The sequence below is a fragment of the Chrysochloris asiatica genome, unplaced genomic scaffold, assembly GCF_000296735.1.
Source record: "Chrysochloris asiatica unplaced genomic scaffold, ChrAsi1.0 scaffold00003, whole genome shotgun sequence".
NCBI classification, from domain to species: Eukaryota; Metazoa; Chordata; class Mammalia; order Afrosoricida; family Chrysochloridae; genus Chrysochloris; species Chrysochloris asiatica.
In genome coordinates, this window is record NW_006408521.1 from 27,696,988 (window position 1) to 27,718,895 (window position 21,908).

At 52.2% G+C, this 21,908-nt stretch overlaps 1 protein-coding gene across 1 annotated transcript; it reads right to left on the minus strand.

Annotated features, from left to right (window-relative positions):
- Positions 1 to 307: 307 nt before the first annotated feature.
- Positions 308 to 18,747, minus strand: PDZD7 (PDZ domain containing 7). Its single transcript, XM_006831471.1, has 16 exons — positions 18,358 to 18,747; positions 14,482 to 14,622; positions 13,971 to 14,145; positions 13,187 to 13,366; positions 12,562 to 12,709; positions 11,210 to 11,270; positions 10,561 to 10,968; positions 9,896 to 10,090; positions 8,350 to 8,400; positions 7,467 to 7,642; positions 3,027 to 3,118; positions 2,812 to 2,903; positions 2,583 to 2,654; positions 1,319 to 1,909; positions 935 to 1,035; positions 308 to 523 (listed from the first exon to the last, which is right to left on the minus strand). Exons 1-16 carry the CDS (start codon positions 18,578 to 18,580, stop codon positions 308 to 310), a joined length of 2,922 nt encoding a protein of 973 aa, XP_006831534.1. The 5' UTR covers positions 18,581 to 18,747.
- Positions 18,748 to 21,908: the final 3,161 nt, after the last annotated feature.

Consider the following 21,908-nt stretch of genomic DNA (forward strand, 5'->3'; position numbering starts at 1 on the left):
GCCTTTGTGACCATTGGGAAAGGAGGGAAGTATGACAGAGCAGTCAATGTGGTTCTGAGGGAATCCTGAGCAGGCTCAGAGATGTCCAGGAGACAGCAGGGTGTCTGGAGAGAAGGAGGGAGAGTTAGGTTAGTGTCTGTATCAAGTCTACAGGGTTGAAGAGGGGATGATCTAGAGGTTAGCAGGAGTCTGGCATTAATGGAAGGGAGAGCTGGGCATCAGTGGGTGGGTCTGGGTGTTGATGAGAAGAGGATCAATAGCATCTGGGCACTGATAGATGGAAGCAGATTAGAATAGCATATAGGGGTCAGTGGGCAGGGGATGGGACAGGAGGAAGGTGCTGGTCTGTGATGGCTGATGAGTCAGAGGGTAAGGGTAGTGGACTGGGCCCAGGAACCCTGACCACAAACTCCATGGGCTCCCGAGCCTTGTTTCGATAAGCCCGGCGGATGATGTCTACTGCTCGCTGGTGGGTCACCTGTTCCAGGCTTTCTCCATCCACTGCCACAAGTTCAAAGCCAGCCTAGGATGGAGTGGAAGAATCAGCCCTCCCCTCAGGTCACCCCTCACCCTACCACCCAACTTAAAGGCAGCCTCCTTTCACCTTTACTAGATAGGATACTCCGCCCCCATCTGGGTGGAGGGGGATGGACAATGGGACTTTTGTGCCTGGAGCCATTGGGGGGCAGGGTGAGGGGGATGGACAATGGCCCTTTGTCCCTTGGGGGTTGGGGTGGAACAGGATGGGCCGCCCTCAGGCTCAGGCTGGCATGAGGGGACAGATTTTTTCCCCTAGGACTGCTCATCTTGCATGCCTGTCCCCTGCCCCAAGCCTCTTTCTGTGGCCTAGTCTCAACATGTCTGGCTGGAGGATGCCTTTGTCCCAGCCTACTGCCTTCCCTGAGCCTAGAGAGTCTAGGTGCGCTCTACACACCTGAAGCGTCCCACTGAGGAAGGCAGCACCTCCAGGGAAGATCTTCTCTATCTTCACCATGGGCTGCACCTTGGATTCAATGCCCCCAGAAATGCTGATGCCTAGTGAGAGGGACAAACACTGATTGAGCTTGTATCCACACCCCAAAACCTATAACTCCAAGCTCCAATCCAACTTCTCTCAAACCCTCAAATTTTGTTATTACCTGAACCTCAATTCAATCCAAAATCCTGGTCCTCCAGTCTTCAAACTCTTTAAAATATAGAACCCCCCTGGGGTATTTTCTTAGGCCCAGGCCCCCTAGCCACACCCCCAAACCAAGCCAACCAACCTCACCCAAACTCAAGTGTCCATCTTACCAGGCCAAGCCCCACTTGGACTCACCCAAGGACTGCTTCATCTTGGATAGCGTGACTGTCCTCAGCTCCCCATTGGGGGTCTTTGGGGCTGCCACCTTGGCTGGGATTTTGCCAGTCTCATTCTCGGATGACCCTTGATTGTCCCCTGCCTTGGTTGCCTGCCCATCCAGAGGTCGTGGCAAAGGAGGCCTGGCCTTCCGTGGCTTGTGGTAGCGTCCATTGGCTGTGCTGGGGCTGGGGACAGGGGACGGGGAACGCCTCCGTCCAGGGGACTTGCCTCGGCCTCGGCTGTGGCTTCGACTGTGACTCTGGGTTGATCCCTGGTTCAGGAAGTGCTGAGGGTCCTCATGGGTCTGGGGCTCTGTCAGCAGCCAGTTAGGCCTTGGGGGCCGAGGAGCAATGGGAGGTGGCTGGGGATGGGGTGTGCAGGCACTTTGGCGGGGGGCAAAGGCATCTACTGGCACATCTTGGAGAGGGGGGATCCCTTTGTGGGAATGGTGGGACACAGAGGCACTCCGGGAGACCTTGAGGCCTCCCAGCCGCTCCCTGAGCTCCCTATCATCTTCCTCCTCTGAGAAACCATTCACAGGCAGCAAGTAGAAGCCTCCTCGACTGTCTGGGGGAAAAGATACAAGGTCAGGCTGTTCCCTCCTTACCTCAGCCCAGACCATCCTTCCAGACCTCAGCCCTCTCCTTTGTATGTGAAGGGCCTGGGAGAAGCAGGCCTAGGTTTGTCCCGGCCCCACAGCAGCCAGTTGGTGAGGGCCACCTCCCACTGGGGCAGGCAAACAGGTTCTACTATAATTGTTAAGTGCTGTTAAGTCGGTTCTGACTCATAGCAACTCGGTATAGGGTTTCTGAGGAGTGACTGGTGAGTTTGAACTGCCAGTCTTGCAGTTCAAACCGACCTTGAGATTCATTGCTTATCCTACAGCACCAGGCTAGGACTCCAATTCTATGATAATACTCAAGAGTATTTTAATATTTTCTGTTGTATAGTTACAGTTTTATTTTAATGTGTCTGAGAAAATATAAATAGCACACCAAATGATGGTTTCTCAGAGATTACTGCGTAGTACAAGACTAAATTTTAAAAGTGAGTGGGTTGCAAAACAATGATTAAGTAAATCATAGTGCAGGTGGTGAATGACCGTGATAGAAATGGTTCTGAGGGGCTTTCCTTCCCAGAAATCTCCAGTACCACCCAACTACAACTGCTCCGTGACGGGCAGGAATAGGAGACCCTTGAACCCTTCCCAGTCCTCCCAGGCCCTGGAACTGTGACTGACCAGGCACAGGGGTGATGAGGTGACGCTTCGGTGGTGAGTCCTGCCGGGCTTGCCGTAAAGCGGAAGGCCGCACTGGTTGCAGAGAGGGACAGGTAAGAGTCAGGTTCCTTGCTGGACACAACTAAAGGATCTCTAGCAATCTCGGTCCCCCTTTCCACTGGGAAACCCACCCTCATCCCTGCTTGGGGGGCAGGGTTCAAGATGCCGAAGTCCTGCCCCCCCAGCTGACCTGTCCTGCTCTTGAGGGCCTCAAAAGCCTCCAGCTCCACAGGCATCACCATGCTGTCAAAGCGGCCCAGGTCTGTGGGGGCCACCACACTCCTGGGAGAGACCAAGAGGTAGAGAGTGAGCTAAGGCTCAGTTCTGAAGATGTTGAGCAGACTTCAGCCCTGGAAACCTCGAACTCCCCACCCCATCCCAGCTGCTTCTTGGCCCTTTCCCCACCTGATGTCCCTTAGCAGCAGCAGCTTCTCTGGTCTGTCTAGAATGGCCAGCAGGGGCCTCACCAGCTCCTCCACACCACCCTCATGCACGTACTGCAGACAGAGGGACCACAGGTCAGATAGCAGTGGGGACTTCCAGAACTGGGAGAGGGTAAATACCAGGGCATGTAGAGGCCCTGGGTTCCACCGACCCCTCCAAGCTTTAGGAAAGTTTCTCTCCATCCCCAGGTTGTCCACAGGATGGTCTTATCTAGATGATTAGATAAGAGCTTGAAATAATAATAATAGACCTATAATAGCAAAATAACAAACCGTTCTGGGATAAGCACTGGTCTAAGCATTCTACAGACAGCCTTTCATTTAGTCCTATTGTTACTAAGTCCTGTCAAGTCGGTTCCAACTCATAGTGACCCTGTATAGGGTTTCTGAGGAGTGACTGGTGGGTTTGAACCATCAACCTTGCAGTTTATAGTCCAGTGCTTTTCTTACAGCGCCTCACCAAGACTTTCATTTAGCTTTGTTGTTGTTAAGTGCCGTTGAGTCCGTTCTAACTCAGACTCTACAGGGTTTCCTAGGAGTGACTGGTGGTTTTGAACCACCAACCTTGCAGTTGTTGTTGTTATGTGCCGTGGAGTCGGTTCCAACTCATAGCGACCCTGAACAGGGTTTCCAAGGCTGGAAATCTTTACGGGAGCAGAAAGCCTCATCTTTCTACCAGGGAACAGCTGGTAGTTTCGAACTGGTGACCTTGCAGCTCACAGCCCAATTTGTAACCACTACGTTACCAGAGAACCTTGCTGTTAGCAGTCCAGTATTTATCTCCATTGCTATACCAGAACTTTCCATTTAGTCCTACAACTGGATTAGTGATTCCCGTTTCATAGATTAGGAAACTAAGGCTCAGAGTGGAGGACTTTGCCAAGGCCACACAGATAAGAAGTATGAGAAGGGATGGAATCTTGGGTAAAGAAGGAATTCAAGCCAAACACTAGACTGTAGGCCTGACAGTCTCAGCCTATCTCAGAACAAAGACAGACAAATTAAGGCTGTTCAGGAGAGTCCTGGGGTGGTGCTGAAAGGTCGGCAGTTCAAGGCCCAACAGTCCCTGCTGTTCTAATGGTTAGGATTTGGCGCTCTCACCACTGTGGCCTGGGGTTTGTTTCCTGGCCAGGGACTGGACTGCAAGTTCTGTTTAAACTACCAGGTTGGGGGTTCAAATCCTCCAGTTACTCTTTGGAAACCCTATACAGGGTTTTTTTCTGCCAAAATTTATAACATCATTTGTGGGCCATACAAAATTATTAATTTAAAACTTAGCCTGCTATATTTGGTCAAATATTTAATTAATTCACCCTTAATGTGATGGTTACAGGAGTCCTGGTGTGGCACTGTGGGTTAATGCACTGGACTGCAAAGTCCGTTTTGAACCACAGGGTCGGCAGTTCAAGCTCACCAGTCGCTCCTCAGAAACCCTATACAGGATGGCTATGGGTTGGAACTGACTCGATGGCACTTAACAACAACCATGTGATGGTTGGAACTGAGATTGCCTTGGCAGAGCCAGACCAAATAACTTTGCAGGCCGGACATTCCCCACCCCTGCTCTACAGGAAGCTTCTCTAGTTAGTACCATGGGGGTGGAGCCCCCTCTGTCTGGCACTGCCAGGATGCCACAGCCACTCCCCACTGCCACCAACTCGAATGGAACTCTGGGAGCCACCCACTTGTGGTGAGGAGGCACAGACATAGTCAGCCCCAGAGCATCCCCTGTGGGCACAGACACAGAAAGAGCATGCCCTTCTGGGCAAGGCGAGTCATTCACAAGTATCTGGAAATACATAAAATATGAAGTATGTGTGGTTAGGGCCAAAGTAAGAGGGACTCACACCTACACACAAGGACACAACCTCCTTTTGTCTGGAGAGAGATATGCTATAAATGTACACACACTTCAATCTACAGACCTGCATTCCATACTCTAGTGCTGGACCCTGTACTAGGCAGTAGGAACACAATGAAGACCCTACCCTAGAACCTACTGGGAGTGTGTGTGTGTGTGTGTGGGGGGGGGAGGGTAGAATGAGTCACGTGATCCATTGAACTACAACGCACTGGTGATGGGGTGAGGGGTGTGAGGAGAAGGAAAGAGATCAGAGTGGTCTCCAAGAGACAATGACATTGACACTATCTCAGGACAGATGGAGGCAACAGCATGGAAGCTGGGAGGAAAGTGCTTCACGTGTGCTGTGGAATAGTGAGCAGCTAGAGATCTGTCTTTATTGTGGGGTACACAGAGAGCCTCCCTGGCAGGCTGCGCAGCTTTGTGACTATGACCCTTGAGTAGCTTAGTCCTCTAGAGTTGTGCAGTTATAACTACGTGGGGCCATGGAAAGATGATAGGAAAGCTCAGGTTGAGAAAGGGTCAGATGTGGGGGTGATGAGAGAGCGGGGCTTGGGGGATACTTGGATGTGAGGGTAAGGAGTTTGTATTCTATTCTGCCAAAGATAGGGGCTGCTGGTGGGGGTGGATGGGAGTGAGGGATGTAAGAGAGGTAGTTTATAAGGCTTGGTCTGGCAGCTATGGAGAGATGGCTCAGAACGAAGGAAGGGGACAAGCTTGAGGTTCAAGGATATGCATCCAAGTCACTAAGCGAGCTTTACTAGTCCCTCAGGCCAAGGCTCCACCCAGATGGTGTGATCTCCTGGTGTGGGCATGGCTTGGGTCAGGTTTGAATGGTATATAAAGCTCCCAGGTGATTTGAGGGCACAGAGAGAGGAGTTACTGGCTCAGGCAGGGTAGGGGGAGTGGAGGAAGGCAGAGAAAGAGCCAATCAAAGAAACAGACACAGATCCCCCCTAGTGGTCAGAGCCCAGAGCTGCAGACTAACTGGGCTCAAAGTGGACTGTGAAAGCTACCTCAACATACACACACATAGGCTTAGCCAGACATGTGTAGGCTCACATACACAAAGATACAATTGTACAGTCATGTCAGCACAAACCCAGGCACCTCGACACCCAGCCCTACAGACATACAAATGCACACATCACACAAACACACAGTACAGTCCCACCCTGGCCGAGGTGAGGGGGTAGGTGAAAGCCTTCCTGAAACTTCTCTGCTTGCCCTTGCACAACAGGCTTATGTGTGCCCGGAGCAGTGTTCACCTCAGGAAGCCCATCCCAAGAAGAGGGAGATGGGGGACCCTCCAATCCACCTGGAGAGGCCTAGTCACAGGCTACAAACTCTCCCTCATATCCATCCCACCTTGGGGTCCTTGGGTTCTGATTGAAGTGGAAGGGAAGGAAGAAGCACAGTGTATGTGCTGGGGAAGCCTTGAAGTATGTATGGGGACAAAGGATTAGCTACCTGGATAACAGGGAAGGGGGTTTGGCCTGGGTGAAAGGCTGGAGCTTCTAGGAGAGTAGAGGCAGGGGATTAGAGGAAATCTCTCCCCCAACTCCTCCCTTTACTTTCTGGCTCCTTCTCTCCTCAGTTTAAGTATCACCTCTTCACAGAGGCCTTCCAGACTACACCATCTAATTTGTGCCTCCTGGATTATTTTCTTATATTCTTTCCCTTCATAGCATTTGGCATGTTCTATCGCTCTAGATGTTAATTGTTATTTGTTGTTGAGGCGATTCATGGTAACCCCATGTATTTAGAAGGTTCTAGTAGTGAGGTTGGCCCAGGATCGGACATTGTTTCGTTCTGCTGTGCATGGGGTCACTATGAGTCAGTTCCCACTCGATGGCACCTGACAACAACAACAGTTATTGTTTAGCTCCCCTTCCTGACTTAGCTTTGAGGAGGGAAGCTGGGGGAGCATCTGTTTTTATTGACCATAAGCCTCTCTGCATTGAGTCCAGACACTGCTCAGTGGGTTGTTATTGTCAAGTACCATTGAGTTGATTCCGACTCAGCGACCCTGTACAGGGTTTCCGAGGAGCAGCCGGTGGGTTTTGTAGCCCATTGTATGTCCTACAGCACCATACTAGGAGCCCGGTCAGTGGGTAGTAACTTCAACAAATGAAGGACTAGGTGACTGAGGTAGGAGATCTGGTAGTGTAGTGAGTTATGAGTTGGGCTGTTAACCACAACGTCAGCAGTTTGAATCTACCAGTCAGTAGGAGAAAGATGAGGCTTTCTGCTCCTGGTATGGTGCTGTGAGTTAATGCACCAGACTGCAAAGCCTTTCGAACTGCAAGGTTGGCAGTTCAAACTCACCAGCTGCTCCTCGGAAACGCTATACAGTGTCGCTATGGGTCAGAATCGACTCAACGGCACTTAACAACAAAACAAAAGATTTACAACCTGAGAAACCCAATACAGGGTCACTATGAGTCAGAACCGACTCCACGGCACAAAACAACCACCAGGTGAATTACTGAGGCCTTGGGTGACTGAGTGACCGGGAACTGGGGCTGCGTGGGCACTCACCCGAGAGCAGTGACGAGTGACTGCCAACACCTCGTCATCTGTCAGCAGTCGCCGGGCCAGGTCCTGAATCAGGGGCCGTCGGCCCTCCCAGGCCTGCACCTGCTCATCCATGTTGGGCAGCTGGTTGGAGGGGCTCCCAGACCTGGTATAGAGCAGGGCCCGGCCCCTCTCCCGTTCTACAACGGAGCAAGAGCAAAAGGCCGCAATGAAGAACCAGGGTCCATGAGGGGGAAGGGCTTCCCTCAGCGGGAGGCCAGGGTCCAAAACAGACAAGCTGCAGGGTCCAGATAGCCTTGATGGCCCAGATGTTTGTCATCATGGTCTCCCACCAATGGAGCTTCAAACCCAGTCCCCTGAGTCCCCCAAACAGACCACCACATTAGTCTGTTCCTTAAAGGAGCCTCAACACACTGTCCTTGGCCCCTCACATCAGTCTATCCCCCACTGGATCCTAGAAGAGGCTCCCTCATCTCCTCAAAAGCTTTCTTTGGGAGTTCCAACCCAAGTCCCTCAGTCCCCAACAATGCACCCCAATACAATCCTTTTTCTTTCAACCCAATATTTACCAGTAAATTTTATCTTCTTTTAGCTGCTCCTCAGTATTCACCCCCTTATCTGATGGATTCCCTATGTTTGTCACCAGCCGAGTTTAGCACCAAATCCCATAGTTATCCCCTAGCATTCACCCCCATCTGTAGCTCTACTTCATCCAGTCACAGAATGTAAATCTTTAAGGGCGCAGACAGCCTCATCTTCCTCCCTCTCAGCAGCTTGTGGGTTTGAACCACTGACCTTTCAAGTTAGCAGCTTAACACTTAAGCCACAACACCACCAGGACGCCTGTACTGAAAGCCAATCTTCAGTAAAAGAATGCATGACTTACCACGTCTTAGTCTCCAGGTGACAAATTTCTGAACAGGCCCCACTCCCCCTGCTAAGAAAAAGAAAGCGACTCAGCCACAAGTCCTGGCCCCAGTCTCAGAATGGGGCTTGGGAGGACTCAGGCCTGGCTGGATAGGAGGCAAGAGGCCAGGCCCTAAGGGACTTCATTTATTAGCCATGGGAGACAGTGAAGGGTCTAGATCAAGAGAGGGTGCAGCCTGAACCCTGCCTGTGTACACTCAATTGAAAGCAAATGTATAAGGGAAGAAGCTCAAGGACAGAGTTTGGAGGAGCACCTACCTTCAGGAGACAGAGGGAGAAAGAGGAGCCTTTGAAGGAGTGACCAGAGAGGTGGGAGGAGAACTGGGAGAGGGCAGGGCCCTGGGAGCTGTGGGAAGAGAAATGGGTTGAAGCAGAAGGGTTGGACTGCTCTCATTTAAAGAGATTCTCTCTCCCATGGGACTGTCACCTTGAAACCCCAGAACATGGGGTTGAGCAGGCTCCAGATCTTTGTCCTCTGGTTATTTTTGTCTGCCCAACATCCACACCTCCTTCTGGAAACAGTACCCTGATTTTCACCTGAGATCTCCCACCTCATCCCCTTTCTCAGCCTAGGTACTTGAGGTTGATCACATGGCCCAGGCAGTTATATAAAAGCCCTCTCTCTCTTTTCCTCTCATAGTGGATGCGAAGCTGGGCATGTGATGTGAGCTGGGTCAGTGAGAACCCACCATAGGGCTTAAGCTTGGAACTGTTGAAGGAGCTCTCTCATCTGAGGTTGCTAAGTGGCCCTCTTACCTCCAGGTGGGCAAAACCTATATGATAATGAAGTCAACCCACAGAAAGGTAGAACCAAAGGTGAGGGGACAGATGTTTAATGATCTTCTTGAAACTTTTGTACCCAGCTTGAATCAGTAGCTAAGCCAAGAAGCTAATTGGAGTTGAGTATCTGTCACATGCATCCTGAAGAGTCTTCATTCATTCCCTGTTGTCTAGTCTCTGAACCTCAACCAGAGACATGAGAGAGCTGCTTGTGAGGGTCCACAGTAAGCCCTTAACATGAGCACAGCTTGGGATGGGCCCTTCTGTCTGGGTCCTGATCTAGAAATGACCTTGTTCAAGGATGGTTTTAGAATTAAGACCTGTGGGGTAGGAAGGTGAAGCCAGATGCTCCAGGAAAGGAATGTTACATCTTCAAAAGCCCTGGGGTCTGATTCAAACTTTTCTACTTCCTTGTTTTGCTGTTACTCTATCAGTGTCCCCTTCAATAAAACGGGGTGATGTGCAGTATAACAATGATCACTATATTTTCTAAGCCTTTCCTGTGTGTCAGATCTTCTGTATGCTAAGTAATGTACATTCACAGATTCACTTATTCCTCACTATTCCTAAAGATCTAAGTATTATTATTTTCACTTTCCAGAGGAGAAAACAGACTCACAGGGGTTGAGTGGTGATTCGTAGCTAGCTTGATTTAAACCCAGAACTGCTAGATGCCAAAGCTGGTGGATGTTATCACTGTCCTATCTGATCAAGTCAGCACTTACCTTTTTCCATGTCCAGGCGAGGGCGGGACTTGGCTGAGCTCCCACTGTCTAGAGTCCAGGCTTCTCTGCGCCCATTCCCTGCTGGTTGCCCCTGTCGGCCTCCCTTGAAGAAGAGGTTCATCAGCGTCTTGGAGCGCTGCAGGGCACCCTTCTCCCCAGAGGACCCCGATTTCTCCTTCTTCCGCTGCTTCTCCTCTGCAGACACGAGGGAGCACCAGGAGACAGGAGGGTGGGCAGAAGGGAAGGAGGGGGGAATGGGCAGGGGTATGGGAAGGGGCAGAGAGAAAGGGGAGTACGGGAAGTAGGCAGGATCTGCAGTCGTTCAGGGTGGGGTGAGGACCTCCAACCTTCTACCCCCTCCCACTACCCCACAGCAAACACTGTGGGGAGTTTCCACTGAGGGTCAGTTGATGCAATTGAGAGCGAGTGTGTGTGTGTACAGTTTAGGGTGCAGCCTGGGATGGAGAGGCTGGAGATAGGGCTGGGACTGAGGGTGGGTTTGGGCCCAAGCCTAGTGTAAAACGGAGCCAGAGTTGGGGTGAGTGTATTATCGGGACAGGTTTGGGGTAGGGGTTGGGCCAGGGACTGGAGCAGAGATTGGGGCACAGGAAAGGTTTTCTACCAGAGGCTGCAGAAAATGCAGCAGCCATCTGTTCCTCACGTACCCCATAAGGTCAAGTGGCTCTGGGAGCGTGTGATGGGGGGGCGGGGTCGGCTGAGGGCCAGCAGGAGAGCAGTCTTGGGGGATTCAGAGAGCGCAGAGTCAAGGCGGCGGGCAGAGGGGGAACCGTCGGAGCGGATGGCCGTATCCCTGAGAATGACCGTGGGCCTTACGCTGCACCAGGTTTCCATTAGGCCCCCCACATCGGGGTCCGTCTGCATGGCTGTGTCTGCTCGTCCCCAGCCTGGCCCACGGCTGACGGGCTCCTCTGCCGCAAGACAGACGTCCATGCGGTCGGAGGGCAGAGAGCCCGAACCTTCAGCCGAGCTGTAGGGGGCGCTGGAGGCGTAGGAGGAGACGCTGGAGCTGCTCTCGGAGGCCTGGGACAGCTGTTGCAACATCCCATTGCTCACTGCAAAGAGAGGGGAGGTAGAGCTGTCTCAGGGGTCTGGTCTGGTGCTACAGGCTTGCAACCACCCCTGGGCTTGGCGGAGGGTACAAGCAGATAAAACTACAGGACCTGGGGGACAGGTTGCTAAGCAATCTCCCGGACCCAATTGCTGAGTGACTTTAGAGCCTTTATTTTCTTCAGAGAGCCCACCCCATCTTCAGGCCAATCCTTTTTCTCTAATCTTGGGGCCTGGGCCACTTACATCGGTCCAACCAACAGTATTCAGAAACCATCTCCTTGTAGGCAGGATATCGGCCAGTCTCCTGGGGAAGGCATGTGGGCAAAAGAGGACGTGGGTGCATGGACAATACGAAGGGTAAGAATTAGGGAGTGATGGGACTGAAATAAGCTTTTCAGCCCCATTCTCTCCCCCAAAGTTCACCATGCTTTCGTCACACTTGCCACTTTATTTCTGAACATGCCAAGTTCTTTGCACCTTACAGTCTTTGTACTAGTTGTTCCTTCTGCCTGGAATTTCTTCCTTCTGTCTATTATATGGCTAGATCCTACTTTCCTATCATTCATCACCTCATCAGAGAGCCCTGTCCAGCCTAAAGGGGCCTTTTCTAAATCATCCCATCTTTCTGTGAATTTTCTTCTTGCTGTCGTTAAGTGCCCTCGAGTCAGTTCCAACTCATAGTCACCCTGTATAGGGTTTCCAAGGAGCTACTGGTGGATTTGAACTGCTGAGCTTTGGGTTCAAACTGACCTTGTGGCCTAGTTTCTTATCCTATGGTGCCATACCAGGACTTCAATTTCCTTATACTCATAGCATTTGTCACAGTCTGCAAGTATCTCATTTATTTATTTGTTTGTCTCCCTCAGCAGCAAAGATCTTGTCTCTCCTGTTCACTGCTGTATTCCCTGGTATTGTGGTTGGTATATAGTAGGCATTTAAAAAAATGTTGTTGAACTGATGAATGAGGGGCACGGTGGGAGTGTGGAGGAATGTTTGGGATCATTTTAGGGGAAGGAGGTGAAGAAATTGGGAATGGGAGAGATGGGAATAGGAGAGAAGAGACACTGAATGACAAGATGGGTGGAGCTGTGGGGAAAGAATAAAGGTGGAGCAGGGGCCAGCGCTGGACTCTGAAAGAGCCTGAGGCATCACTTCTTCCATGAGTTGGGGCCAGAAGGACTTGGTCCTCATAAATAATGAATCCAGCTGCCTCCCCTGAAATCCAATCTCCCCCAGCCCAGCCCTCCTTTGGAGTCCTGAGGATGCCCACCACCCAGGTCCTGCCCCAAACCACAACTACCACCCCACCCTCTCCTTTCGAGCCTAGGCCTCTACCACTCATAGGAAGGAGCACTACCCTAGGAATCTGGGCAGCAGGATTGAAACCAGGCCTTGCCACTGGCCTGCTGAATAACTGACTATGGTTCCTGAGGTCTGTTCCCTCTCTAAGCCTCAGTTTCTTCTTCTGCAAAATGAGAATAAGAACAATGCCCACCTACCTCCCATATAGCTGTGAAAATGTCCTATAAAGCGCAGAACAATGGGCATCATTAAGTACTAAAGTCACCCTCCCTGACTCCCATAGCCCTGCCCACCTTGATAGTCAACATGATGTGCGTTTGGCCCTTCAGCACCTCCACCGCCTGGCTGTGGCTGATGTCATCGAACCTGACACCGTTGGCGGCCAGGACCTGGTCTCCTACCTTGATGCCATTCTCCTCAGCCAGCCCACCATGGTCCACTCTGCAGGCAGATGGGTGTCAGTGTGCTAGGCCACCTGCCCCTGCCCTTCTTTATCCTATTCCAGACCCCCTACTTCTTGAAAACAGGGTGCTGTTGAGTCAGTTCTGACTCATAGTGACCCTGTGCACAACAGGAGGAACCAGTCCCTGGAGAAGGACATTATGCTTGATAAAGTGGAGGGTCAGAAAAAAAGATGAAGACCCCCAAGGAGGTGGATTAACACAGTGGCAGCAGCAATGTGCTCAAGTGTAACAGAATTGTGAGAATGGGGCAGAAGGACATAGGATCCCGCAGTCAAATTCCTTGACTCCACCTCCTGTGACTTCTGCTCCCCTCCCCAGGCTCTGCTCTTGATTTTCTCTTGCACATGTCTTTGGCCAGGCCTCATTTACTGACCCATTCCCAGGTTCCACTTCAGACCTCTTGTTTAGTTCTACCCCAGCCCTACTCCATTCCACTCCCCACCCCAGTCCTCACTTGGACACATAGATGCCCAGACCAAACTCCTTGCCCCCACGGATGTTGAAGCCCAGGCAGAAGTCGTCAGAGGTTGTGTATAGGTGAACAATACGCCTCCTCACGCCATCCTCTGAGCTGCTGGGGGACGGTGTGGAGCTGCACTTCTCTACTACCAATCGGCGGTTCACCACATCCACCCTGGGCCAACAAAAAGGGATCATTAGTTTGTGCTTGCTTTCCTTCACCACCCCTCTCTTCTCCTCCCAGCAGCCTGACAACTGCATAGGAAGAGGGGTGGGAAAAGGGGTCTTGCCTCTGGGGAAATCCCCAGACCTGGACCCTTCAATAAGGTATACATATTGTCTGTTGTTAAGCGCTATCCAGTATAGGGTTTCTGAAGAGTAGCTGGTGGATTTGAACCACTGACCTTGTGGCTAACAGTCCAGGGCTTATCCTACAATGCCACACCAGGACTCTAGGGGCATACAGAGCACCTCTTTTTAATTGAGCAGCTACAATGTGCCAATCCCATCCCTAAACCTCCCAAGCTCCCTATGGGAAAGGTGCTAGATTCTCCCATGTTTCAGAGCAGCAGCAATGTGGAGGGCTGGCCCACTGGCATCAGGGAGAGCAGAGCTGTAGGGAGGAGGGTTGGGAGTCTTAGGAGTCCATCATCTAGGAGGAACAGAAGGCATGCTAGCCTAGCCAGGCCCTTTGCAAAGGCCAGTCTCAGCCTCTCCTGCCAGTGGGCTTTGGGTGGTAGCGGGTGAGGTAAGGCAGGGCCGGGTGGGACACTGCTCACCATGTGGTCTTTTCCTTGGAGAATTTGATGCCCGGCACTCGGCCCATGCGCCGCACCATCATGTGCAGGCGGCTGCTGCCTGTCAGCACCTTCACAGCACAGCCCATGGTTGTGCTCTCCAGGCTCAGCCCATTCACCTCCGTGATCTTGTCCCCCACACACAGGCCAGCCCGCTCTACACCAGGGATGAGGAGGATTATCAGGGAACGCTCAGAAGAAGGGTAGCTCAGGGTAGAGCTGAGCATTCTCATCAGACTGAAGATCCCCAAGGTAAGATTGAGCTTCCTCTAGCAGACTGAGGATTCCCCATTAGGAGTCCCTACTTCCCCCATTAGACTAGGGGCCTGTCTCTTACCCCACTCTACTCTGAGGGTGACTTGTCTCCCCATTGAATCAGGCCCTCCAGAACTGAGGACTCTGTCCCCCATCACTAACAACAATACCCACCACCCTGCCAAAGTGGGGGTCATATCCTCTAGTCTAGGGTATCACTGGCAGGGGCACCACTCACCAGCACTGCTCCCCTCTTCCACTTTGCTGACGAAGATGCCCAGGCCATGCTCAGAACCACCCCGCACGCTGAAGCCCAACCTCCCTGCTGGACTCTTCTCCACCCGGACTGCGTGAATGATGTCGCTCTCATCACTGTTGGCTGTGGGGGTGGAACCATAGACATGACCCCCATATTCATGCTGGCCAGAGAGGGCTTCCCAGCTCAGAACCTATACATGTCGGGCTGATGGAGGTAGCCAAACAAGTACCTAGAGCTCTAAATGGGTGGGTGGGGGGGAAATTTCTGAGTCCCCTCTAGATGTTTTTGAGATTATGGGTCAGAGAAGGTATGGAACAAGAGAAAACAGAAGGACAGGACTCCATGCTAGAAAACATAGTTTTCCTTCTGTCATCATGGGTGAGGGATGGGGGTCCAATGCTTCCCACGCCCATACTCCTGAAGTAGGCCAAATTCCTAAAAATTCTGCCACTTTAAGGATCAGATGGACAGAAAAGAAGGGTCCAAATTCCATCCTGGGCTTTTCAGCAGCAGAAATAAGTAACTTATTTTTTGTAAAAATAACATAAGCCATATGGGTTTTGAAAACCCCCTTGCATGCTAGTTTCCTATTCGCGCTCTGCGTGTTGTAAGTGTATGCATGTTCTTTGTAAGGGCATGTTATTTGTGAAAATATGGTGTATTTGCTCTTTCTGTAGATGTCTGAAGGATTCTCTCATGGAAGACCTAGATGTGTTTGTTGACCCCACAGAGGGCAGACCTAGCTTCCCTTACACAGAGCACAAATCTGCCTCTATCTAACTCCACTGTGTGGGCAAAGCTCTGTCCTCTGGGTTACTCAGGGAAGGTTTCTTGGAGGAGGAAGATAAGTGAGATTTGGAAAGGTGGAGGGTTCAGAAAGGAGCACTGATGAGGGTCCTAGAGAAGGTCCTCTACTTAGAGAGAAGTGAGGAGATGGGAAAGGTAGATGGGTTCCCAGGTGAGACTCAGTTGAGATTTCTTCTGTATGCAAGGCTTATTCTAGAGGTGTTGGAGAGGGGGGAGAAAATCACACACACACACACACACACCCCTCTATTTGACCTAAGAGAAATCAGGTTACAAGGCATGATCAGGGCAGCTCAGGAAGAGATCCTCAAGGACAGCCTGTGGGCAGGGATGGTGCAGAATTACACTTGGGAGATCCTGGGTGTTCCCAATTGGTTAGAGCTGCACAGTCCTCAAGGACCGTGTCAACCCTAGCCAAGGAACATTTTCCTCCCTTCTAACTCCCCTAACACTCTTTCTCTTCTGTTCCCTGGCCCAGAGGAACATCAAACCCAAGGTTTGAAGCCCAGGTACTTAGACTTCCAAGGATGGCACCTCCTCAGCCTCCATTGTCCTAAACCAGGCCATGAGCCTCTCTTTCTGGGACTCCACAACAACATCGTAACACTCCCTCCTTTAGCTATTCTCTACACAATCCACTTTTCAAGTAGATCATGATTTTCCCCTGATGAAAAACTTCTGACAGTTCTCTGTGCTTCTAAAACAAGAGCCACACTCCTCCCCATGCCCTGCAAGATTCTTCATTGATGTTCTTCTCCCTATCTCTCTGCCTTCACCTGTGGCCACTCTCCCCTCCTCCACTGAGCTTTGCCCACACCGGCAAAGCCAGGCTCTGTCAGTTCTCTATACAGGCCAGGCTCTGTCAGGGTTTCCTCTGCCTGGACTACTCTTGCCCAGATAAGAAGGCCTTCTCCTAATTGTGCTCCTGGCTCAAGTGCCACTTTCTCCAAGAAGTCTTCTCAAACAGTCCTACCTATAGAAGTCCCTTAGTCTCTCTTATTGTGGTTCTCAAAGTATGGTCCCCAGACCGATAGTATCAGCATCACCAGAAACTTGTTTAAAATGTGAATTCTTGGGTTTTTCCACAGACCCACCAAATCAGAAGTTCTGGAGGTAAAGCCCAAGCCCTCTGGAAATTCTCATTCACTTTAAAGTTTGAGAACCATTGCTCTATCAAATTACACAAGTTGTTATCTTCAGAGTTCTTACCATCTGTTCTCATTACTTGCTTATTTATATATTACTTACTGTCTCCTTCCACTAGACTGTAAATTCAATTATGGTAACTCACTGTCACCAAGTCAGTTCCAACGCATAGCGACCCTGTATAATGATTCCAAGACTGTAAATCTTTACAGGAGCAATCTTTCTCCTACAGAGCAACTGGAGGTTTTGAACTGTTGACCTTCATTCTCTTCCACCAATGCATTCCCAGTATGTTACACAGTGCTTGGTAATTGACTAAGCATTTTTTCAATGAAAGGATAAATGGATGAATGAACAAATGAATCAACTAGGAGATGAGGAGAAAGGGCTGATCTGGATTAAAGATTATGTATTTTCTTTGGGGCCAGTTGAGTTTCATCAGCTCATGGTATAATAGGGATTGCAACTGTTTCTCCATTGTCACTGTCTCTCCCTTACCAGTGACACTATTTCCCTGAGGTGGTTCTAACTAATAATATGGCTGTGGTGAGTTGGGAAATGTTTGTGTTCAGGCAGACGGGAGCATTCTGAGCTCAGAGGTTCCCAGACCATATAGGCTGGAGTTAGATGGTTTGAGCAGCTCTTTGCCCTTCAGCTGCAAGGAGGTGCTGCTCTCTGGGAGGATGTGGTCAGTTTTACAGGGGACATTAGGGTGAGGGTGAGGTAAAGGGATAAAGCAATCTTGGAATTTCTAGAAGAAGCGCTTACATCATAGTTGGGCATGGTGGGTGAGGGGCTGGGGATCTAGGGTTCTTTTACTAAAACAGAACTAACAAAGCCAGTATTACAGTGCCTGTTTCCTCCATGTCTCCTAACTCCTCTGGAACTTCTGATTGCTGATCAGAAGGACAGTGGTGACCCTCAGCAGTATCTTGTTGCTCATCTGCAGGTGAGACACAGTCTGGTGGATGACTAGGTGAGCATGCTTTCTGAATGCATGGCCCACCAGGGGCCAGAGGGCAGGAGGAACACAGTCTAAAAATTCAGTTCAGTTTGGGATCCATCAGGGAAGCCCTTCTGGGTGAGAGATATAAGGGAAGCTGGAGATGTTTGTCTGGTCCTGCCCAGAGAAAGCCCGGGCCCTGGCTCCTCCCCTGGCATTCAGGGTCCTGTTTTGCTCACTGGCTCTTTGTCGCTTCACATCTGTCACTGCAGTCAGGGTATATCTCCCATGTGCCCGCCACACTGTGCTCCAGGGTTTCTCACTTCCAGTCTTTGTCCAAGATATCTGCACCCCACCCTCAGCTTTTGTCCTTGCTCTGTCTCAAACCCCTGCTAAACTGTCCATTTCTGGAAGATGAGAATTGAGCCTTGTCTCTGGTCTTCCCATCATCTGAACATTTGCTGCTTCACCCTCATTCAGCATCTTTACTATTGTCTGCCCAACTGGACCCTGACTCCTCAAAGCACAGCACAGAGCTGAATTTCCGGGATGTCCTTGCCTGTCCTGAGCTGCCCAGCTGCCCAGCTGGAGGTATTAAGCACACCAGATTGGAAAAAGATAGTCAATGGGAGGAAGGGGTCAATTCAAGACTATGTTCAGCCCACTTGGGAGGTGGCATGGCACACACACACACACACACACACACACACACACACGCCTCTCTGCCCCTCCATCCCACCTCTGGCTGCTCTAGGATCCTAGATCCCTTAAGGATGGCCTGGAGGAGAGGCCAGGGCAGGTGAACAGGAGTGTATGAATTCCATGTGGTCCCGCATATCCCTAAGCTTCCCATCTCTTGTGTTCCCCCCTCCATATTGGCTCCACTCCTTCCACTAAGGTCTCGGTTGTCGGTCTGTTTTCTACACTTTTAGCCTCCCAAGCCTGGGCCCAATCCCCACCTTCAATGGGGGAATTGATGAGGATGACGCGGCCCATGGGCGAGGAGGCTCGGATTCCGCGGGGGGGCCCATTCAGCAGTCTCTGCTGCTTTCTCAGCAGGTATCGCGTTGCCGAGCCTGAGTCGCTGCCCAGGTGGCCCCGGGAGGAGAGGGAGCTCAGCGAGCCGGAGCTAAGGTCTCCTAGGCCCAGCGGGTCGAAACCCACTGTGAAACTGTGCGCCATGGCAGCAGGGTCGTGGCGGGGGCCCTACACGTACAGAAGGAATCTGCTGGCCCTCCAGAGATTGACCCCGCGTGCAGGGGGTGCCATGAACCTTTGTGCGGGACTGGAGTCTCAGCGTCTCGGAGGTCCTCAGAGCCTGCCTCTCAGAAGTGTGCGCTCCAGGCCTGAGAAGAGCCGGAATTAGGGAGGGGATGTGAGTGGTGCCCCAGAACTTTCCCTTCTTTCCCTGTCGTAAGCATCCTGCCCTCCTATTATGTCTTAAGTCTCCCACATCCCCCACTTTTGGACAGACGTCCGATTCAGGCACCATGTCTGACGTTTGAAGCCATTTTCCCAAGATGTCAGGTGGGAGCATCTTTTTCACTCCTTATTTTGCTTTCATGTGAGTCATCTATCTATTCTGGTCCCCGCCCCCCAATAGAGGCTGAGAGAGTAGCGATAGGATTACAGTGGTCCCCGGAACTTCAAGCAGTGTGAGAGAAATAGGGATTGAGGGCCATTCACTACACACCCCACTCTTGTGTATGGGGGTTAGGGGACCATCCTCCGGGCTCGGACCTCGAGGACGAACCTTCAGCACCTAGGACAGCTGCAATCGAGGGTCCCAGTGATCCCCGATTCCCAGAGGTCGTTGGGCTCAGACTGCAGATCCCCATTCAAAGAGGTTGCATGACCCTCTCTATGGCTTAAGCGGAGGAGCTGCTGGCAAGGGCCAGAGCAAAACACAACGCCCAGAACAAAGCCCGGGGTCAGTCTCCAGGGCAGCTCTGAGGATCCAGAAAGCAGCACCCCATCCCCAGTTCGGTCCTCCCGGCCACCCACCTATCGGGCTTGGCCCCCCTCACCTGATTCTGTGTCCGGCCACCGCGGGCCTCGCCCGCCCGAGGGCGCGAGCGACTGCAGCAACGGAATGAGGACCCCGCCTCCTCGCTGCCTAGGCTGCGGGAAGGGGGCGGCCTGTGCAGCCGCGGGCTCCCATTGGCTGTTGGGGCACAAGTCACTCTCTCCCGACCCCTCCCTCGAGCGACCAGGGTTGTCGCTAGTCATCCCGACTGGGGCTACTGACGCCCAGCCCTGCTGTTCCCCGCAAGTTTGCCACTTGGGTCATGGTGCGTCTCCCTCCTGCTCCATGTTCAGGGCAGAACCGCGTCTTCTTAAGGTCAAGCCAACTACCGGGGCTCCTGGGATTGTCGCTCCTCTGTGGTCACCCTTGAAACTTCAGTAGGGAAATGTCTCTTGGATGGAGCGGGATTTGAATCTGCGGGGGTGCTGGAGCAGTGCTGGCGTTTGTGGGTGCGGCAGGTGCGCTCTCTATGGTGGATGAGAAACCTGTGTGTGTGTAGCTGAGTGTCATATCCTACACAGGAATCTGCCTCCTGTGACACCAGAAGGTGTCTTTGTGGCCACTTAGTTCTGAAAAGATGGCAGGGCGGGGCAGCTGGTCCCGGGACAACAGGAGGAGGGAGAATGCTGGTGCACTTACTTGGATTCAGGCTTGAATTTTTGAACTTTTGCCACTCAACTCCGCAGAGCAGAGGCTGGATCAGGGCTGGGAGTTGGGAGCGCAAGGAGACTGGGGACACAGTGAAGCTAGGATTTTAGGGGTTATAGAGAGGAAATAGAGGGTGCACAGGTACGACTGAAGCAGGGCTGTGAGTAGAGTGAAGATGCCAAGGCCTGGCGGCAGGAGCTCGTGGGTACTGGGGTGGGAGCCCAGGGGGCAAGGCCGGTGGAAGCCACTGCCAAGGCAGTCATCGAGTAAACAAATTAGGTGGTAACCCGAGTCTCTCCCGCGCGCTAGCGGAGGACGGCCTCTCCACGCCGTCGGTCTGCACCCTTCAGGCTTTCTTTCAGGGTACCAGAGGCCCTCCTCCAAGAAGCCGCTAACAGAGCGCAGCGCGGGCGGCTCCTCCCTTCTCTTTCTGGCTGGGGACCCGGCCGGGCCTAATCCCCGTACTCCGATTGGCTCTGGAAGGTGGAATAGGACCAGGTCCTCGCGGCCCGGGCTGGGGGCGTCACCCCAAAATGACACCCACCGCCCCTAGCCTCTGCCAATCCCTGGGGCCCAGCGGATGGACGCGCCCCACAAGTCCCCACCCCTCCTTGCTGGTCAACGTCACGCGTGACGTCCCGCGTGGTGGCTGGGAAGGTCGGGCACCGCGCGGAGAGGAAGGCGGGTCTGAAAGCTGCAGCGGCCTGAAGCCCAGAAAGCGTGAGTGCTCTCTGTCCCGGGCGAGGCTCGATGCCCAGGGCCTGGGGCCCGGGGACTCCTGGGTTGAGGGCTGGGAGTCCAGCGGGAAGCCTGTCTTGATGCACTCTCTGTTCTGTGTGTTCAGCAATGTAGACTCTGGAGACGGGCAGGAGCAGAAGAGGTGGGCTGTGGAGAGGAATGTTAGGGTGGGGCTTAGTGTGGTCACATGCTCATATGTCTAGAGTTGATGGATAGCGGCTGTGTGTGTGTGTGTGTACACGAGTGTGTAAGTAACGGTGCTTGGGGGCTAGTGTCTACAGGGCTTGTACACTTGTCTGTTTGTGCAGGGTGTGCCTGATGGTGCCTTTGTCTGTGGGTATGTGAGTGTGTGGGGGAGCAGAGGGTGTGCCTGCTGTGGAAGAGGAAGTGTGGTTGGAGAGGATTAGTCATTCTGTAGGATTTTGTCTCGCACAGCCAGATGGCTGCTTCAGGCTTTCCTCTCTGGGTTGTGTGCAAAGGGCATCTGTAGAATCCTCCTCCTTTCTGGATGGGGGTGCCGGTGCCAACCCTGCCCTGCTATGAAACAGGGGAGCCTTGGGTCATCAGTGTGGGTTGGGAAAGATGGGCCTGGGGAGGGGACATGTGCATGCTTGCACAAACTCACAGCTGGCCTCAGATCAGCCCTGGGGTGACCAATGAACCTTGACTCTCCTGCAGTCAAGGAGTAGGGTGTGGGATGGCTTTGTATCTAGGTCTCAGGACAGCTGGGGCCTAAAGCTGTCTATGAGCATGCATATATACTGTATGTAATATGCATATTAGTGTATCCAGGTACACATGACTAGATGCTTGGGAGCTCCTGGTCTGGCATCAACTATACTCATGTAAATCCACACTAGGCCAGAGGACAAGGAAATCTAGTTTCCTGGTTCTGTTCTTTTCCTCCCTCTCACCTAGTGGCTGCAGGTAGCTCCCGGGGAATCCTGGGCCACAGCATTGCTAAGGAAACAGCTCCTCCCCCTCTCCTTGCTTACCTCTCTGGAGTGACCTTGAATTCTAGAATGGACTAGTTGTAGGCTCAAGAACCAGGGCAGGCCTCCAAGGGTTCCCCCAGGTGGAGCCCTTGGACCCCCTCCT

What these genes read in the sequence shown, in the direction of transcription:
- PDZD7 (XM_006831471.1), bottom strand. Translation starts at nt 18,580, where the DNA reads ATGGCGCACAGTTTCACAGTGGGTTTCGACCCGCTGGGCCTAGGAGAC. An exon ending in CATCAATTCCCCCATTGAAG is followed by an intron (nt 14,623 to 18,357) that starts GTGGGGATTGGG and finishes CCACCCCCACAG; the next exon opens with CCAACAGTGATGAGAGCGAC. An exon ending in CTGGGCATCTATGTGTCCAA is followed by an intron (nt 12,710 to 13,186) that starts GTGAGGACTGGG and finishes ATCTGCCTGCAG; the next exon opens with AGTGGACCATGGTGGGCTGG.